Source organism: Panulirus ornatus, chromosome 4 (assembly GCF_036320965.1).
Source record: "Panulirus ornatus isolate Po-2019 chromosome 4, ASM3632096v1, whole genome shotgun sequence".
NCBI classification, from domain to species: domain Eukaryota; kingdom Metazoa; phylum Arthropoda; class Malacostraca; order Decapoda; family Palinuridae; genus Panulirus; species Panulirus ornatus.
This window is the reverse complement of record NC_092227.1, coordinates 55,681,792-55,703,618: the sequence shown is the minus strand read 5'-3', so window position 1 is coordinate 55,703,618 and position 21,827 is coordinate 55,681,792. Positions and strand designations below refer to the sequence as shown.

Below are 21,827 nucleotides of genomic sequence, written 5' to 3'. Positions count from 1 at the left end.
GTATTTTTCATTATTATCCTTGATACTGACGAGAGATTATAACAGTAACTACAATATCGACCTAAGCATAACAAAAAACGGTAATTATGATGATTATGATTATCTGTTTCATCAGAGAAACCTTTTGTATACCACGAGTTAGTTCTGGTTCTGATACGGTATAAAAAACTAACACGAACGACTATTCTGTGTTAAAAGATTTTGCAGAGTCTCGGCAAAAAGAAAATGCCAAGGAACACGCCTGATCGAAACTTGTACCGTACCCTTGTCTCGACACCCCCCCAAAAGAGGAGGTATTTGTACATCTTCAACCAGGCGTCCTAGGACTTTCGGTGTGTTCCAGGACATCAGTCTGTGACTGTTACTCGTTTGTATTAGTCGAAGTTGTAGTAGTAGTTGTAGTAATGATAGTAGCAGCAGTAGTAGCCCCTGTAGTAGCAGCAGTAACGGCAATGACGATGATAGTAACTGCATGAGCTTAGAAACTCCGGTGCGCGTGGTAGGAGAAGATGTACCAGGCATCGCGAATTCTTGTAGCGGCGGAAGGGTTGTCAAGTATACGAGCATGAGAACCAATAAGAGCAACAGGGAGAGGAAAGTACGTATGCATCAGTAAATGACACTATAGACAACGCTCTAGCCGACACATGACCACCATATCCCGCCAACATAGTCATACGACCAGCAATTAAGAAAGCAAAAAATCAGAGAAGACAATGGCTGCTTCGCTACCGACATTGCTATCACGACTACCCACACACACACACACACACACACACACACACACACACACACACACACACACACACACACACACACACACACACACACACACACACACACACACCCGTAACCCTGGAAGGCAACCACTCTCTTCTGAACGAGCTAAGATTAACAGCCTCAGCCTAACTACAGTCGTAACTGGATTCGCGGCTCCGCATCTCCCACACACACACTCTGGTCTGGGGCCAGCGACGAGCAGCTTCCTGCCTGGTGTGTCCTGGTGACCGACGGCCTCCTCCAGCTCTATTTACTTGATGTGTTGTGGTGGCGGCCCCAGCCAGGGCTGGCTCAGTGCTGGCGTCTTGTGTATATAACTCTCCGTCTGTCCCGTGCTGGCACATCACTCATATTGGCCAAAAAGGAGAGCGTTGCGGGCTGTGATGCGAAGATGTGGTCGTCAGTCACTACTTCTGTTTCATGTTATGATTCATCTCTTACACTCAAGGTTTTCACTGTGGACTGCGTGTGTGTGTGTGTGTGTGTGTGTGTGTGTGTGTGTGTGTGTACATCAATAGTTCTCCCTCGTACGTTCTCAGCGTCTTTTAAGATTTCTCACGAGAATATAAAGCAACAACTATATAGATTACTAAATAATTCTAATGCTTCCTCTCCTTCCTCTCCTTTGCTACCAAAAGGGAGAAAAATTTCTTTTTCTCATTATATTTTTCTCTGTAAATTTTGATCTTGTAAACTGAAAGATATGCGGTAGGAACATGCAAACGTGACCACTTTAGCTACCTAAACTCGCGTCAGTATTGTTAGAAGACTATCAGAACGCCTACATACTGTGCCCAGTGTGTGTGTGTGTGTGTGTGTGTGTGTGTGTGTGTGTGTGTGTGTGTGTGTGTGGAGTCAGACGACCTGTTATGAAAAAAGGAAAGGCCCTCAGAACTATGTTCATAATACCACAGCAACGTTAAAAAACAATTGATTCCAAAGCTTATTGCAGAGAGAGAGAGAGAGAGAGAGAGAGAGAGAGAGAGAGAGAGAGAGAGAGAGAGAGAGAGAGAGAGAGAGAGAGAGACGTAGATACACAGACCCCACAGACCCAAGGTCCAAGCGAGATGGTCCGGCCCTAGCACTGAAAGAAAAAAAAAAAGATAGGTTAAAGAAATGCAGTTCCCTTTAAAAGCAGTAGAAGAAAAGAACAGCAAAGTAAAGGCTCTATGCCCACCCTCCTCCACTCCCTCCGGCAACACGCCGGACGGAAGAGAGAGAGAGAGAGAGAGAGAGAGAGAGAGAGAGAGAGAGAGAGAGAGAGAGAGAGAGAGAGAGAGAGAGAGAGAGAGAAGGGACGAACGAGGGAGAGGAGAGCCGTCGTCACAGTATGTGAAATAACACACCCAACCCGCGGATCCAAATACTACGGACGGAGCTTTTATGGCGTCGTCATATTTTACTGCCGGCCGACAACACAACAAAGCTGCCGCCATCTTGCTGCCCTGATAATCTTAGTCAGTGACGCTGGTTATCTTGGCCGCTGACAGTGACGCTGGTTATCTTGGCCGTTGACAGTGATGCTGGTCATCTTGGCCGTTGACAGTGATTTTGGTTATCTTGGCCGTTGACAGTGATGCTGGTCATCTTGGCCGTTGACAGTGATTTTGGTTATCTTGGCCGCTGACAGTGATGCTGGTCATCTTGGCCGCTGACAGTGACGCTGGTCATCTTGGCCGCTGACAGTGATTTTGGTTATCTTGGCCGCTGACAGTGATGCTGGTCATCTCGGCCATTAATGATGATGCTGGTTATTTGGGCCACTAGCAGTGATGTTGGGTATCTTAGACAATGACAGTGATGCTACTTACCTAGGCCACTGACAGTGACAGTGGTTATCTTAACCACTGAGATGAAGCTGGTTATCTTGGCCACTAGCTTGTAATGCTGTCTTTTACAGCCACTATGTCACTGATGCTTGTTATCTCAGCCAATAATCTCCCTTATCTTGACGAATGAGAATGATGCTAGCATCTTCTTCACTTACAGTGATACTGGTTATCTCTACCGCAATGAGTGATACTGGTTATCTCGGTCACTGTCAGTGATGCAGGCCATCTCAACTACTGACAGTGAAGCTAATTAGCTCAACCACTAATGTTGCTTATCTTGGCCACCTACAATGGTGTTACTTACATTTCTACCACTGATTGAGTTGCTGGTTATTTTGGCCACCTACAGTGGTGTAACTTACATTTCTACCACTGTGTTGCTGAGTATCTTGGCCACCTACAGTGGTGTTACTTACATTTCTACCACTGACTGTGTTGCTGGTTATCTTGGCCACCTACAGTGGTGTTATATTTCTACCACTGATTGAGTTGCTGGTTATTTTGGCCACCTACAGTGGTGTTACTTTTATTTCTACCAATAATTGCGATGCTGGTTATTTTCGTTACAATATGTACTTATCTCAGCAGCAGATGCTCACTGTCTCAGTAAATGACAGTGCATTTCTTTTCTTAGCTAATGACGCTAATTTTCCTCGCCTCTGGTAGCAGCAATACCAAGCCATCTCTATGTATCTATAGTCTCGTTTACTTACCGACAAGTCATAGGCAAAACCTGTCCTTATCATGGTCATCTCAGATAAAAAAAAAATGGTATGAAAGAAAATAATGATAATCCAAACTCCTCAGGTGTTTTCTAGACCAGACCCTAAAATGTAGAAGGGTTACAGGAAGAGGAAAAAACATAAAGGTAAGAGGATCCCACATCCATGACGTCAGGGGACGAGGGAAGTATCTTAATGGTCATTGCTCGAGTGGTCGGTCTCCACATGGAAACTATGGGAAGCAACGGCCAGACACGTGACACGGGCCTAAGCCTCGATGGCAGGGATACTTTTGTACAGTTCATGAGACCAGTGACCGAAATGACATTGTGGAACACGGAGAGGGTAGCACCACCACTGCAGAAAGAATGCGACGTCATATCCAAAGAGTAAATGAGAGAGATTGCTTTCCATCTCACTCGAGCTAATTGTGGAATGAAGAAAGAAGCAAGTTAGTTTTGTGGGTAATGTTCCTTTTGGGAGTAAATAGAAACCCGGTAGGTATGAAAGAGTTACGACATATATAACACCCCCGACTTCTGTGAAGCAGATTTTGTGATGTTACATATGTGGCGTTTCTAGGATAGACTGTGGGATATAGCAATACTGAACAATTTTACGTTCTAGCTATGTTTCTAGGATAGACTGGAGGATACAGTTATGCTGAACAAGTCTATGTAAAAGCTATGTTTCTAGGACAGACTAGAGGAAATAGTAATACTCATCAAGTTTACGTTCTAGCTATGTTTCTAGGGTAGACTGGAGGTTATAGTTATACTCAACAAAATTATTATAGCCAGGTTTCTAGGATAAACTAGAAAATATACTTATACTCATCAAGCTCATATTATAGATAGGTTGAATTGTGGTGTATTGATATTGACCTGGTGGAAACGAATTACATTTGGAAAGTGCTGTTTGTAGAATTGTATTGTAGCAATGTTGAACAAACAAGGCTGCACAGGTCTGAATTAAGAAATACGATACGTTTAGTGCAAGAAAAAGATCGAGTATTAGATTGCGATGGGAAGGAAAAGTGAGAATGAATAAAAGTAAAGGTTGAAGAGAGATCATCTAATGAGAGAAGAAGAGGAGGTGATAGGACAGAAACTGAGAGACACCACTATGGACCAACTAGAGAGAAAGCAGAACAAGAAAGCCAGAGGAGGTAAGTTTAGCAAGCAAACATAACTACACTGAACATATGCCTTGGAGACCCAGTAGACCACGTGCCAGAAAAGCTCTATTGATGATTAGAAAAAAAAAACGAAATGGGATTCTAGGTGTTTGAGGAAGTAAGGACAGTGTCAAAGACTTCGGAGACAAATTCAGAGCAATAAGACGTTGGTTGCAAGGGTTAGAGAGGTCTCACTTCTCGAGGATGGGTCACATCGAGGAGTGTTTTAAAGATGAAAGTAAAGTAATGCTTTGGAATCGAAACGAAATACAAGGATCATCAGAGCTTACTCAATGGCACATTCCCTAAGGAATCGAGTAGGTATGTTCGTGAGGGCCATACACCTTACTCACTTGAAACTGGAAAACTACTCGAAAGACCTGCATAAGAAAAATACAGGAGGGAGCATCGCTTCAGTAGAGGAGATGGAGAAGAAGCACTAGAACACGAATCTAAAGTAGATTTAGAGGAGACTACCGTACCGGAAAGAACAGCTTTATCATTTAGTAAGTCGATTTAGATTGTTCAGGTTAGAAAAGGCTGAATTCCAAATGCCACTGAATATCCTTTTGATCAAGGACCAGGAAGGTTAATCAAGGGAAGAAGAGTTTAAATTAGGACATTCTTTTTCTCACAGAGGTGCGCTTGACTTCACTCTACAACGGGAGGCATCCTGGGCTGAGAAACAGTACTTGCCTCAGGGAAAGTTAGCAAAGAAGCTACAAATGGAATACCGCTAAGCTCTCCCAGAGTTCCAGAGTCAGCGTTTTGAGGGAGGGATTCAGGATGGACTTGCCTAAGTGGGAGTAATTTCGACGTGATCGTTCATGTCTGACAAATCTGCTTGATTTCTATATTATACAATCAATCTTTATGTTGAAAGCAAAGTAGTTGATGTTATATATCTAGATTTTCATATAGTATTCGATAAAATTCCACATCAAAGGTTACTTAGGTGAAGTTAACTCATGGTATAGATGGGATTGTACTTCTGTGTTTAGGAAATTGGTGAACTTCCCTTAAACAAATTGTAATTATTGTCAAGCCTTAGAATGTTTAAATGTAACAAGTGTTGTACCACAAGGATCAGTCTTAGGGCCGGTTCTCTTTCTCAAGTATATTAATGACATTGATAATAGGCTGCATTATAAGGTATTGAAATCAGAAGACGATCCTAGGTTGGAAATATATCTGCAACAGAAAACACACGTCTGCAGCTTCGACTTAGGACTAGGGTCACAGGTGGCAAATAAATAGTAATATTGATGAGTGCTAAGTTTTATATGTCGGTAGTAAAAATGAAAAGGCAATCTGCAGTATAGATCCTGTTATCTGCAAGAGACAGATGAGGAAAAAGACTTAGGTGTGATAATGTCTGGTGATCTAAAGTCAAGAAAACAGTGCACAGAAGCAGTTAAAAAGGCGAACAAAATTCTTGGATTTATAGGAGAGGCTGGCAAGTTAAAGTCTAGGGAAATTATACTTACTCTTTGCAAGTCACTTTGGCGTCCTCAGCCTGACTATCGTTTTCTGTTTTGGTTACCCTACTTGAGGAAAGACGTAAACAGAATGAAGAGAGTACAGAGACGAGCTACTAAGATGATTACCGGACTAAGAAACAAATTCTATGAAAGTCGAGTAAATGACTTAAATCAATTTAGTATAGAAAAGAAAAGGTGAAGGAGTGATCTTGACACAGCCATTCAAAATCATCAAAGGCTTTGATGAACTCGATCTAATGACCTACATAGGGATAGATGCGTCTGATTTCACTCGCAATGATGGCTACAAACCTGGAGTGACGTGAAGTACTTTCTCTGTAGAAGGATTGTTAACGTATGGAATGATCCACCAGTCACAGTGGTTGAGATAGTACAGTAAATACGTTCGTGCATAGACTTGATAATTGTTTCGCTGCTAATTTTCGATTGACATTATTGTGCCTCCTTAGCTGCATGAAAAGTATGCAATAATTTCTATTTTTCGTACGTGCGTGTTTCTATTCTTACCACACTAATCACGGATTTTCATATCTCTTCCACTAACACAAACACCCTCGAGGGGACCCAGTGGTCTATTACTGTTTGAGTGCTGTGTATTCCTGTGTGAGATTATGGTTAGGGGACTCTAGGGGAAGAAATAGTGCATCTATAGTGGTGGGCATCAGGATTAGATGAGTATTCAGGTATATTGGAAAAGTCGTCGTAATGGTCGGAAACTCGTGTTAGTTGTTCGGATATTAGTTCGAGAGTTGTAAGGAGGGAAAATGAACGGGACTTTACTCCACAGGGATCATCTCGAATACAACCCAACCAAATCCTTTTAGTGTAGTTTGCAATCCCTTGCGTAGATGCATCCAGCAGGTGGATGTGAAGACAGAATGCTTCGTAGAAGGAGGTCAGACAGTCGAGTTATTGATGAAAAACTGAAGATAAGATAATACAGAGACACAATATTGAAAAATTGGCTTTGAGGGAGAGTGAAAACAGGGAATACCTTCACTATGTTTTACACAAGGGAAGTTGAACGTGAGACTGTTAATCATCCGGATATGTATAGAGAAAATAGGTCTAGGATCTGTGACGGTAGGGATGAGGTGGGCCTTAGTTACTTGTTGACGGTCAATGGAGCCGTCCAATCCTCCTCAACCAGTGGCGCCACTCCGACTCAGCGCCGGAGAACCATGGAACTAGCGCGCCTCCAGGGTTCGACATCGTTAAGGAGGGGAAAATCTAGTGCTGGATATAAAAATCTGGGCTAGTTATGTGTTGTCGTACGTTATATAAATGATAGAGTTAATGAGAGCTTGTGGCATGAATGCCAACAACCTACATGTAACTACGTAGCGCAAGGAGAATGGACAGAAACCTGGGTCAGGGAAGGGAACGTGAAAAACAACATAGTGATGGCTTACTGCGTCATCCATCTCATACCCAGAAAGCAGTACCTCCAGAGTCGGCTGCTGTCTTCTACCCACCAACTATTACAATATATATATATATATATATATATATATATATATATATATATATATATATATATATATATATATATATATATATACATATATAAAGAGAGAGAGAAAACGAGAGGAGAGAGAAATGGAAAGACAGATAGATAGAATGTTAAAGGCACCAGTGACGGACTTGAATGAAATATAAAAAGGCCAGACTATAAACGAATATTCTGTTTGACTCAACAAAATTCAAGGAGATTTTGTGAAAATGACAGACGAAAAGTCTGAGGAAAAAAATTTAATTCTTTTCACATAAAAAGTGTGCTAGAAAGAAATGAACAAATGCCATTCAAATGGTTGCCACATTCTGCTAGGATATAACGTTAGCCAATAGGCTTTCAGCGCTTTTCTCCTGGAAATTGTAAACATCGTTCTGGCCAAGGACGAACCACCATCAGACGTTCGTCCTGGAACAGTTATTATGTTAGAGGGACACTCTCGCTCATTATCGCAAAACAAGTATAACACAAGGACAGTAATATATAATCGAAAAAAAAAGTACTATTCATATTCCATTTAATATATCTCAAGCTGAAATCTTTTAATTAGTTGCTAATAAACAAGTCTTATAATGACAACTTCATCCTCCATCAAGCAATTAACAAAATCATACACTGGGTTATCAATTTCAATTTACTTATGAATAAACCTCTTTTCCAAAATAGATCCATTTGCGTTCATGTCCTACTTCTAAGTCAAGAAGTAGAAGGGTCAGTAAGCAAGTGAATTTGGTAGCCATGAATACCATAGAATAATCTTATTTCCTTCCAACTTTACTGTAACTTCTGGCAAGTACGAAATTATGAATGTAATAACCCCACTGACGATTTTTTTTTAATGGAGGTCAGACTTTTATTTGCATTTTGTCAAAATGTGGTTATATCGTAGGGCTGTTAGTGAATCCCCTTCAATCCACCTTCAATCCTCAGCTGGAATAAAATGTTACAGTATAAAAATCCATAATTTTACGTGTGTGGACTTCACCGACAAAGTTTTCTTTATAGCATATACGTTAAAATCAAAAAGCTCGAACGAACATTTTTTTAATTTTATTCTTTTCTAAAAATGCATGGATATTGATTGTAAAAAGGGATATGCATATTTCGCAATGCTGCTGCTAACGTTGAACATTGTTCAGCTATGTGGAATTTTTGGTTATGCTCTACATTTTCAAGATTTTTAGTTAAATCATTTTCTATATTCATTTATCAGTGCAGCAATTTAGCTTCCATACATATTCTATGAACATTGGGACATATTTCTCCAGTATTGGAGTGATAAACCAACAAGTTTTGGGCTTGAATAGAATATTTCAAATGGTTGAACATTTTTTTGTGAAATGACGGAAAAGTTGGGAGGCTCCACATCCACAAAGAGAGCCATTGAGGCTTTCGCACTGCAGTAAGCATCACCATCGCAACAGACACGATGGTTGAGGTTATACATGGAGACTTGACTGTTAAGAGGAGAGAGGTATATATGTGTGTGTGTGTGTGTGTGTGTGTGTGTGTGTGTGTGTGTGTGTGTGTGTGTGTATAAGTGGATAAGCCATTCTTCGTCTGATTTCTGGCGCTACCTCGCTGACGCAGGAAACACATACACATTAGCCATTTCCCGCGTTAGCGAGGTAGCGTTAAGAACAGAGGGCTGAGCCTTAGAGGGAATATGCTCACTTTGCCCCCTTCTCTGTTCCCTCTTTTGGAAAATAATGAAATGGGAGGGGAGGATTTCCAGACCCCCCCCCTTCCCTTTTAGTCGCCCTTTGCGACACGCAGGGAATACGTGGGAAGTATTCTTTCTCTCCGCCACCCCGCCACACATGAAATGACACCCCCATACCCCAACGTGCACGCGAGGTAGCACTAGGAAAAGAAAACAAAAGGCTACATTCGTTCACACTCGGTCTCTAGTTGTCATATGTAATGCACTGAAACCACAGCTCCATATCCACATCCAGGCCCCACAAAACTTTCCATGGTTTACCCCCAGACGCTTCACATCCCTGATTCAATCCATTGACAGCACGTCGATCCCGGTATACAACATCATTCCAAGTCACTCTATTCCTTGCACGCCTTTCACCTTCCTGTATATTCAGGCCCCGATCGCTCAAAATCTTTTTCACTCCCTCCTTCCACCTCCAATTTGGTCTCCCACTTCTCCTCGTTCCCTCCACCTCTGACAAATATATCCTCTTTGTCAATCCTTCCTTACTCTTTCTGTCCGTGTGACGAAACCATTTCAATACACTCTCTTCTACTCTCTCAATCACACTCTTTTTATTACCACACATCTCTCTTACCCTCTCATTACTTACTCGATCAAAGCACCTCACACCACATATTGTCCTCAAACATTTCATTTCCAATACATCCACCCTCCTCCGCACAACCTTATCTATAGCCCATGCCTTACAACCATATAACATTTTGGAACCACTATTCCTTCATACATACCCGTCTTTGCTCTCCGAGATAACGTTCTCGCCTTCCACACATTCTTCAATGCTCCCAGAACCTTTGCCCCCTCCACCACCCTGTGACTCGCTTCCGCTTCCATCGTCCCATCCGCTGCTAAATCCGCTTTCAGATATCTGAAACACTTCACTTCCTCCAGTGTTTCTCCATTCAAACTTACCTCCCAATTAACTTGTCTCTCAACCCTACTGAACCTAATTACCTTGCTCTTATTCACATTTACTCTCAGCTTTCTTCTTTCACACACTTTACCAAACTCAATCACCAACTTCTGCAGTTTCTCACCCGAATCAGCCACCAGTTCTGTATCATCAGCGAACAACAACTGACTCACTTCTCAAGCCCTCTCATCCACAACAGACTGCATACTCGCCCCTTTCTTCAAAACTCTTGCATTCACCTCCCTAACAACCCCATCTATAAACAAATCAAACAACCATGGAGACATTACTCACCTCTGCTGCAAACCGACATTCATTGAGAACCAATCACTTTCCTCTCTTCCTACTCGTACACATACCTTACATCCTTGATAAAAACTTTTCACTACTAGCAACTTACATCCCATACCATATACTCTTAATCCTTTAACAAAGCATCTCTATCAACTCTATGATATGCCTTCTCCAGATTCATAAATGCTACATACATATCCATCTGTTTTTCTAAGTATTTCTCACATACATTCTTCAAAGCAAACACCTGATCCACACACCCTCTACCACTTCTGAAACCACACAGCTCTTCCCCAGTCTGATGCTCTGTACATGCCTTTACCATCTCAGTTAATACCCTTCCTTATAATTTCCCAGGAATACTCAACAAACTTATACCTTTGAAATCTGAACACTCACCTTTATCCCCTTTGCATTCCGCCAATCCTCAGGCACTTCATCATGAAGCATACATACATTGAATACCCTTACCAACCAGTCAACTACACACACACACACACACACACACACACACACACACACACACTATATATATATATATATATATATATATATATATATATATATATATATATATATATATATATATCATATACACACCTATATATGTGTGTGTGTGTGTGTGTGTGTGATCCTTCTCTCACTCAAGGTTGCCGACCTTTCCAGGAAGTGCAACGAGGTGCTAAACCTTCTCAACGTTTGCCTTTGCTGTCAGTAACATAAAAGAATCGGTTTCGAGTCTTGGATGACGTCGAGGACATCCAATACAGGGTAAGCCTCGGGTCAAACTGGAGGAGTTTGCGTAAGGAACCCTTCACACCGTGAACGATTTTGTTTTCCAGGTGCCAGAGTGTATGATATTGTGACGCTATGCAGGAGGTTAGTGGAGGAGCTATCGATAATACCTTTTTTTGTACTGTAGGTCCTAACAATGCACAGAAGGAGTGATTGGAGGAGCTGCTGGAGAAATACACCCAACATAAATTCGACGTTTTCGAAACAAACTAGTACATTATGATTTCAGGAGTGTTTGCCTTGCTCAGTAAGGATTGTAGTTTCATTTACAAAGTAGTGAACCTTTGTTTCCAGGAGGGAATTAAATTCGTAGATTAGTGGCAGCAGTTTTACATGTTTTATCATACTCCTATGAAGGGCGGACTACACCCGACTAGTTGGGAGCTGCGCATTATGGCAATCTCCTTAACTGAGCTTACACGCGATTTATGGTGAAAAACAAGAATGCAACCAGTGCGGAAGAGACCCATCTTCCTTCGTAATTATTTCATGGTAATTCTCGGAGTATATGCATCAGAAGGAAATTATGCATGATGAGATTGGTATATCTGAATCATGGTTAGATATAAATGATAGAGATATCCTCACCGAATATGCAATTCCAAAGTAAACCCTATTAAAATATGACAAGGAAAATATAGCAGAGAGTAGCGTCTTACACTCTGTTAAAGCTTATCTTAATCTTGTGATACAAAAATGCTGTAACCGTTTATAATATCGACTTTTTGTAGAAATTAACGATAAGCCTTGTAAGAAAACAACGGCAGTAGAACTAGATTACAGGCAACCAGTACAGACGCCAAAGGAAGACGAAAGAATTTATGACATCAGTTTGCTGAAATTGGACATGAACACGATTAACTCACAGTGGGAGTTAACAAGCCGGTATCTAAGTACTGGAATCCTTTCCAGTAGCTCCGGACGCAGCCTCTACTTAGATTTGCGCGATAGTGCTTGAGTTGCAAAAATTACTCGCAACGAGAACATTTGACATTAAACTCTAACAACAAACGAGTACTTCGTTGATAATGCTGAAGCTAGAGATCACCGACAAGTCACTTTTAAAGTAGCTTTCAACAGTGTGGGTAGTGACTGTCAACACGAAAGTTGCGAAGACGTACTAGTTTTCAAACTTGCAAATCTTAAAGATCTTCACATTGATCTTCTCTTGACAGACAAATCTTGAATGATATCGTCAGTGACAGCACCATGAACATAGTTTGGAAAACTTCAGTAAAGCTTTCAAAGCGGTAGAGGGAACCTACGTTGCCAGTGTATAGCAGAGGGTCATTTTACAAAGAGATATCCCTCTTGGATGTAACATTAGAGAGACTTTTCTCCAATAATTATGACAATCTCAGGCAGAATTTACAGTTCACTAGCATTTTGAGGGAATATAACACAAGGAAATTAATAAACATCCTATACAAAATACTGCTCATAAAGATTCAATTTGACAGATATAAAGCTGAAGTGATTTGATTAGCCTTTAAAAAAAAGACTTGATTCATGACTCTAACTTTGTGTATATCAAGTAATTGACAAAAATTCACAGCGCATAATGATCTTGAAATTACTCTTGAATAAACTTTCCACAATGAAATTACGTTTGTATTCATAGGTTACTCCCTGGATATTGCTACTCTGGTAAAACCTTGTGCCAAAGACACAGAGGCAGTGAAAAGCAGCATTTGAGAACCACAAATAATACCAAATAATCTTAATATCTCCATTTGTACTTAATGAGAAGCACGAACGTATGGATACAATAATGCCACTAGTGTTTCATCTATGGGGTCAGACTGTAGTCTTTACTTTCAAAAAATGTGATTGGTTTCGGACAGGTAATGGATCCCCTTCATTTCATCAAGGAATTCGAACTGGGATAAGATATCGGTGAGTAATATCTACAACCCATTATTTTACGAGAGGCACTCCCTGGCAAAGAGCTCTCACTGAATTATGAATCAAAATCAAAGAGCATATATATATATATATATATATATATATATATATATATATATATATATATATATATATATATATATTTTATATATATATTTCACCCTCTTATTGAAAGTGCATTGATACTGATCGTAATAAGAAAATTTGCTTATATTTCTGAGCTGCATGTGACACTGAACTTTTTTCATTTATGTGAGATTCTTGGTCATATTTTACCCTTTCAAGATTCGTACTTCAAGCATCACTTTCCGTATTTCTGCGAAACATTCTTTTGTTTTCTTTTTATGTAGTGTATCATGAACACTGGTATGTCAGACATCAAACACCTCTCTAGTGTCGGAAACACCAAACCAACAAATTGAGCCTCTGACGGTATATTTTCCAACACATCTAAAGGCTTATCGTATATTGTCAGCTAACCTACAACTTTCATCAATTCTTTCTGCACGACGACACGACCATTTAAGCCTGACGGAGCGACCCTTGGAAATGATGGCCCGGCATTTGACCTGATCCTTAATGGTCAGCTCAGAGGTCGGGGTCATCATATCCTCAGGCTGCGGTCAAGGATCATACCGTCATGCTCGAGGAGTTCATGGAAGTCTCTTTGTCTCAACGGGTGAAATGAACGTTTAGTAAGAAACTGAAATAAACTGGAGGACGAGGCCATTTTTGTGCCTATCATCCAAAGGTTATTGTACGGGAGGTTCTGATCTTCTCTGAGTCCCACTCAGCCGTAACCAGGCACGGCTTAGGGTGTTAAGGGTATTAGATCACACAACGGCTCTCTTAATGAGATCGTGAAACAGGTATCTGATATGTGGATACCTTGCCTATCGTTGTTTCCTACCTTTGTTTAGTGATGATTGTAAAACAATGAGCCTCACCCAGACAACAATAGATCAACCAGATTTCTAAGATTTCCCCGGTAGTTATATGGACCATACTCTATAATGTCAAGAAAGAGAATGTCATGGAATCCAGATCAGATACAGTAGTTATTAAAATTCGTATACATAAAGGAACAATACTCTTCATGCCAAACTATAGGAAAGTGTAAATACGATACAGCCAATGCGGTTGGGGCACGAACATTTTCGGGGTCGTATTGCAAACCAACACTCGAATTCTGAAATACTGTACAATGAGAAAATTATCCTCTTTCCTGTACATCATGCGTGTCCGGCATGCACCGGCCCCTCAACCTCTGAGCGGTAATGTTTTTTGAAGGTACATATCTGTTGTAAATACATGCGCTGTGTGTCTATATCATGTGGTGTGAGTTGTGAGTTCTGGCATGATAACGACCCAGCAGTTGACAGCCATCCGGTGTTGCTGATGCAACTCCGTCTGTCGAACGCGGATGTATAATGAACAACAAATTCTTGTTTACCTCCCGCGCAACTAGGAAATCCCGCACGACACCGCAGCATTTTTCTGCATCACTATGAAAAAAGAAAGAAAAGCTGCTAATGGACACGTTTGGCAAGATTGTTTCAATAACGTCAGCAGGGCATGAATGATGCCTTCCAGTTCTTAACGTTATGATGACTCACTTCGAAGAAAATTCTATATTCCCGAGTTATCTTTAATTAATGCGTTCAGAGAAAACCTTAACCATGTGTTGCGCATTTTTGAAAGATTTACTCATTAAAAGTATTTTCTCAAAATTCTGTCACCTTAAACCGGTTTGTTTTGTAGTAATTAATTTCATTGAAGCGAATCTCGTGTGGAGAGGGTTATTTGTATTCGTTAAACATAGCTGACGAAAAAAAGTTTGCTTGAAAACTGGCGTGTTTACTAACTCTACGTAACCTGAAAGCATATGAAACAGTCAATACAAACGTGAAAATATATATAAATTTCTGTTTGGTGAGAGGTTGTATCTCAAAGCTGACATACTCTATCAGTTCCTCTTTTTTTTTCATTCCCAAACATATCCTTCACACATAATCAACTCGTACGATTTCCAAATCCTCATGTATATATATATATATATATATATATATATATATATATATATATATATATATATATATATATATATATACATACATATATATATATATATTATATATATATATATATATATATATATATATATATATATATATATATATATATATATATATATATATATAACAATGTTATGTGAATACCAGGTCATCTTTAGAAGCACTTCATATACTAAATATACTTGCAACTATAACCAGGCAGGTGTCTTCACCCAACTGTAGCACGATGGCTATCTCTCTGCGTCGTCATCTTAGCTACCTGGACTAACTCACCGACCGTGGGACTGAGAGTGATCAGAACGCTCTAAGGCAGGCAGCACCAATACCGTCATCCATGAAAATGACTTGGCCTTCGAGAGAGACGCGCTGTACTCACCGGCAACAGTGGGACAGATGATCAATACCATGGGACGAGTAGCAAGCAACAGGACCCTTTACTAATTTGGCTGTTTTAATGACATTTGGAATGGCAAGAACGACGGATGATCAGGAACGTGAGTCACTAAGAGCTCTCGCCATATGACCTTTGAGAGAGAGGTATGATACTCACCAGCAGCGGCGGGAGAGATTACCAGAAAGTTGAGGCAGGCAGCCCCCGTGCCGTGACCCATGACAGTCACGTGACCTGGGTCTCCCCCAAAGCGTACTATGTTCTCCTGTACCCAATGGAGCGCTGCCAGTTGGTCCATCAGGCCGTAGTTGGCCACAGTGGCCCGCCCAACCGGGTCCACGTTGGGGTTGAAGAACCCTGAAACACACGGACTGTGATGTACACCAGTAATGGAGAAGGTAGTAGTCATTGGAATTACAGAAGCTGAAACACACAATCAACAGTTACGATTAGTAGTTCTGAAAGGTGAGGATGGAGGCCTATGCCACAGGTGGGGACTGCGTCTGAAGTACCTGCAACACATAGGAAATGCTCGTTAAGTTGCTAATAATGCGGGTGGTAGTGAGGCAGTTAGCCACAGTGGCGAGGCCTCATCAGAAGAACCAAAATTGAATAAAGCTCGGCCTGGGAGAGAAGAATTGACTATGAAAATGATGAAAACGTTGGTATTTGAAGTGGTAGTGGCGGCGGCTGTGACTGGATTAGTTTTACGTGCTAATGGTGGATGAAGGTGGCCATAAATGAAGATTTCGAAGAGTTGATTTGATATTAGAATTGACGAAATCATTGAAAGTCACCGTACGTTTGTATGAATACACTAAATTAATTTTTTTTATTCTGTCCTCCTAAAAGACTGTAAAGAGACATAAAACATCGTAAGGCGAGAACCCACATAGTATATCATGAATAGAATTTCAAGTAACTAACAAAAAAATTATTGTGATACATAACTTATCAAAATTTATAAGTTCAAGCTGAAAAAGGGACGCCAAGAAGAGAATGAATAAGCTACCGAGTCTTTAATAACGTAGATGAAATTTCAGCTGAGATTTATATCAAAGTATCAAATTATCATAACCAAGAAATAACAACAACACATCAGGAGGAACCAAGAAATCGTTTCGGTTTTACAATTATGTGTGTGTGTGTGTGTGTGTGTGTGTGTGTGTTTGTGTGTGTGTGTGTGTGTGTGTCTCGATGCCTCTAAGTTTCAAGAGATCTTCGAGAGACAAATGGTGGCCAGTGTGTTTTCTCGTGGCTTAGGGTCAGGTCATTGTGGGTAGGGTATTCATGCCTCTCGTTACAATCCTCCCTCCTTAATTGAAAGGCTCTGCATCACACTTGTCGAGCCACTGGGAAACTTCCACTGCATCAGACATTCTTTACTTTGCCCGAAGGAAATTTAACTTTGCACCGAAGTTAGACTGACGTGTATAGTATACCCGAGACGGTTAACGTGTAGGCTCGGAGGCCGAGTTTTACTGGTGGAAAATTCAGTCGGTTAGACTGAGAAACTTTGCACCATGAACATCCGCATCCTTGACATGTACAGGACGTGGGGCTGTAAATTATTTCTCTCCTGCAGTGTTATATGTTACCATGATCTATCTATATATAATAAGACAATAAGGCTATATAGACAGAGGAGACCTCATCATCCAAAGTACAGTAGTGCACCGAAGACTTGAACAGGAGGATCACTGTGACGTCGTCTGCCTTATGATCTCAAGAGGGGAAGACCAGCCATGATAATGTTCCTGTTACGTTCCCCACCCTCGTTACTCATTCTCTTGCTCCTCCCGTCCGTCATCGATTTCGTCTTGGCAACTTTCCACACACACAAACACACACACACACACACACACACACACACACACACACACACACACACACACACACACACACACATATACATATATACGAAACACGATATATAAATATATATACAAAGGCAAAGGGGATAAGAGTGAGTGCTCAAATTACAGAGGTATAAGTTTGTTGAGTATTCCTGGTAAATTATATGGGAGGGTATTGATTGAGAGGGTGAAGGCATGTACAGAGCATCAGATTGGGGAAGAGCAGTGCGGTTTCAGAAGTGGTAGAGGATGTGTGGATCAGGTGTTTGCTTTGAAGAATGTATGTGAGAAATACTTAGAAAAGCAAATGGATTTGTATGTAGCATTTATGGATCTGGAGAAGGCATATGATAGAGTTGATAGAGATGCTCTGTGGAAGGTATTAAGAATATATGGTGTGGGAGGCAAGTTGTTAGAAGCAGTGAAAAGTTTTTATCGAGGATGTAAGGCATGTGTACGTGTAGGAAGAGAGGAAAGTGATTGGTTCTCAGTGAATGTAGGTTTGCGGCAGGGGTGTGTGATGTCTCCATGGTTGTTTAATTTGTTTATGGATGGGGTTGTTAGGGAGGTAAATGCAAGAGTCCTGGAAAGAGGGGCAAGTATGAAGTCTGTTGGGGATGAGAGAGCTTGGGAAGTGAGTCAGTTGTTGTTCGCTGATGATACAGCGCTGGTGGCTGATTCATGTGAGAAACTGCAGAAGCTGGTGACTGAGTTTGGTAAAGTGTGTGGAAGAAGAAAGTTAAGAGTAAATGTGAATAAGAGCAAGGTTATTAGGTACAGTAGGGTTGAGGGTCAAGTCAATTGGGAGGTGAGTTTGAATGGAGAAAAACTGGAGGAAGTGAAGTGTTTTAGATATCTGGGAGTGGATCTGTCAGCGGATGGAACCATGGAAGCGGAAGTGGATCATAGGGTGGGGGAGGGGGCGAAAATTTTGGGAGCCTTGAAAAATGTGTGGAAGTCGAGAACAGTATCTCGGAAAGCAAAAATGGGTATGTTTGAAGGAATAGTGGTTCCAACAATGTTGTATGGTTGCGAGGCGTGGGCTATGGATAGAGTTGTGCGCAGGAGGATGGATGTGCTGGAAATGAGATGTTTGAGGACAATGTGTGGTGTGAGGTGGTTTGATCGAGTAAGTAACGTAAGGGTAAGAGAGATGTGTGGAAATAAAAAGAGCGTGGTTGAGAGAGCAGAAGAGGGTGTTTTGAAATGGTTTGGTCACATGGAGAGAATGAGTGAGGAAAGATTGACCAAGAGGATATATGTGTCGGAGGTGGAGGGAACGAGGAGAAGAGGGAGACCAAATTGGAGGTGGAAAGATGGAGTGAAAAAGATTTTGTGTGATCGGGGCCTGAACATGCAGGAGGGTGTAAGGAGGGCAAGGAATAGAGTGAATTGGAGCGATGTGGTATACAGGGGTTGACGTGCTGTCAGTGGAGTGAATCAAGGCATGTGAAGCGTCTGGGGTAAACCATGGAAAGCTGTGTAGGTATGTATATTTGCGTGTGTGGACGTGTGTATGTACATGTGTATGGGGGGGGGGGGTTGGGCCATTTCTTTCGTCTGTTTCCTTGCGCTACCTCGCAAACGCGGGAGACAGCGACAAAGTATAAATAAAAAAAAAAAAAAAAAAAAAAAAAAAAAAATATATATATATATATATATATATATATATATATATATATATATATATATTCTTTTTCATACATATTCGCCATTTCCCTTGTTAGCGAGGCAGCGTCAAGAACAGAGGATGAGCCTTAGAGGATTTCCAGGCCCCCCCACGCTCTCTCCCTTTTAGTCGCCCTCTTCGAGCCAGAAAACTGCCTTTCCTCATATATACCACCTATCTCTCCTTTCTCCTCACATTGGTAACAGTGATAAACATTCATACACGCCAGGCTGAACCCTCGAGGAGGATGAACATTCTCCACTTAGATCCTTCTTCTGTTCCATCTTCTAGGATTAGGAACATAAGAAGGGGAGGGTTTCCAGTCCTCTGCTTCCGTCTTATTTCGGATCCTTCTACGACATACGGGGAATACGGAGGTAAAGTTCTTTCTCCCATACCACATGGGTGTATGTTATACATTACGTCAGTACTCAGCAATCTAAGGACCACATTCACGGGGCTCCAGTAGCTTTGAAGCTGCAATCTACGCGGAAGCAGGGGAAGTTCTTTTACGTGACTATTCTCTTTATAGGCCACAGACAATTACTCATATCTCCTGCGTGTCGAAAAAGCGACGAAGAATGGGCGGTAGCGGAGTACTGAAAAGTCTCACCTCTTCCATTATTTCATAACGAAAGTGGAAACAGAGAGAAGAACCAATCAAGGGTTTCCTTCTCAGATTCTGTTGTCTAAGGCGGGAAACAGATTATTAGCTTAAAGAATTTAGAAATAAACTTTGAGCTAAAAGAAAGGCTTTTGTGAGGAGATACCAGGGGAGACTGGGTGAAGAATGGTAAATGTGAGTGAACGAAGGTAAGGCAGCGGTCGAGGTAATGTGAGGCATTTAAAGAAGCAGTGCTTCTATGTGCGAGAGATGTATGTGGCATGCAGAAGGTGGGATGAGGGCATATGAGAGATGATAGTGGTGGAACGAATCATTAAAGTCGTTGGAGTAAAGATAATTTTATGGGCGTTACGTGCAGGAGATGAGTGACAGTAACTGGGAGTTGTACAAGAAAATGCTGCACGAGGTCAAGGTACATAGGCTCTAAAGAGAGGGAAACGAGAATTTGGGCGACATAGTATCGGCAAACTTAGGGAGAACAAAAAAAAAAAGTTTTGGAAAGTAGTAGAGTGTAATGAATCAAGAGAACAAACGGGAATATTACTGAAGGGTTATATGAGGATGTGGCGACAGATAAGGTAGACGTGAAGAGATGTGGTGAGAATATTGATAAACTATTGGATGCGCCAGATGATGAGGTGACAGTTGTGGGTTGCTTGTGTTGGGGAAGTATGCGAAGTGATGGAGTCATAGCAAGTGGTTTAGTGAAAAGAAGTGTTGAAAGCCTTATATGAAGCAAAGTGTGGCAAGAGGGCTGAGATGGATGGGACTGCACCAGAATTTTTCATAAAGTTCACAGTAAATTTGACTGGTTATTTCGGATTTTTATTGTATGTATGACTTAAGCTAAGGTGCCTGCGGGTTGACGGGATGCCTCAAGAGTGGCACTAATGGCATAAAGGCGAAGGGCGCAAAGTTGGATATCAGCATTACAGTGTTACAAGTCTGTTTGATATAACGGGTAAGATGTATACGAGAATGATGAATGAAAGGGTAGCGCCATGCACAGAGCACCAGACTGGCGAGGAACAGTTTAGTTTCAGGACTGTTAGAGGACATGTGGGTCAGGTGCTTGCTCTGAAGGATAAATGTGAGTAATACTTCAGAAACGGAGAGGTTTGTTTAACGGATCTGGTTTTGTTTAACGGATTTGGAGAAAGTGTGCGATAGGATCAATAAAAATGCTCTGTAGGTGTTACAAACGTATTGTGAGGAAGAAAGTTTTTCTCGCATATGACAACAATGCTCTATAAATATCTCCTACTCCTCACCCAATTCCCTCCCCTGTCTTCGTTTACTCTCACCTTTTGCCATTCCACGTTCAAAGTCTCCTAGAAGTACTTCACACAATTCTGTTTTCCAAGCTCACTTATTTCTCACTATTCTCTTGTCGTCCATAACGTTTTCTCTTTTCTGCAATCCTTTAAAAGTTTCCACCCTCGTCTCCACAAGATAATCATCAGACATTCCACCAGCTGCCTCTCTCAGCACATTCACATCTAAAAGTCTCTCTTTTACGAGCCTATCAATTAGTATGTAATACAATAATGCCCAAAGACCATCTTTCCCACTCACATACGTATACTAGTATGACCCTCTTTCTAAACCCGGTATTTCCAGTCACCATCCCTTTTTCAGCACACAATTCCAAAAGCTGTTCACCATTTCCATTCACATTACTGATACGCCACGTCCTCCAATTATACCCTCAACTGCCACATTACTCACGCTCGCTTTGAAACCACCCATCATTAGCACCCGGCTTCCTGCATCCAAAATCTTGACACACTCACTCAGCTGCCAAAATGCTTGCTCCTCATGGTCTTTCTTCTTATGGTCAGGTGCGTAACCACTAATCACTCATCTCTCGCCATCCGTTTTCACTGTTACTCACAGCAGCCCAGATTTCACTTTCTTACACTATTTCACACATTCTCTCAGCTGTAAAAGATGTAGTACGAACGTGGGGAGAAGCTTCTTTTCCTATAGGTGTGTTGAGCGCTGGAATAAGTTACCGTCAGATAGAGTGAAGGCTTAAACTATAAATACCTT

The 21,827-nt window shown here is 41.2% G+C and overlaps 1 protein-coding gene across 1 annotated transcript in view; it reads right to left on the bottom strand.

Moving 5' to 3' along the window:
* LOC139766329 (neuroligin-4, X-linked-like) overlaps positions 1-21,827 on the bottom strand; it is a 251,074-nt gene that overhangs the window by 33,078 nt on the left and 196,169 nt on the right. Inside the window, exon 3 of the mRNA XM_071694836.1 lies at positions 15,785-15,982. Coding sequence (XP_071550937.1) covers positions 15,785-15,982 — 198 coding nt within the window. The remainder of the gene's footprint in view (positions 1-15,784; positions 15,983-21,827) is intronic.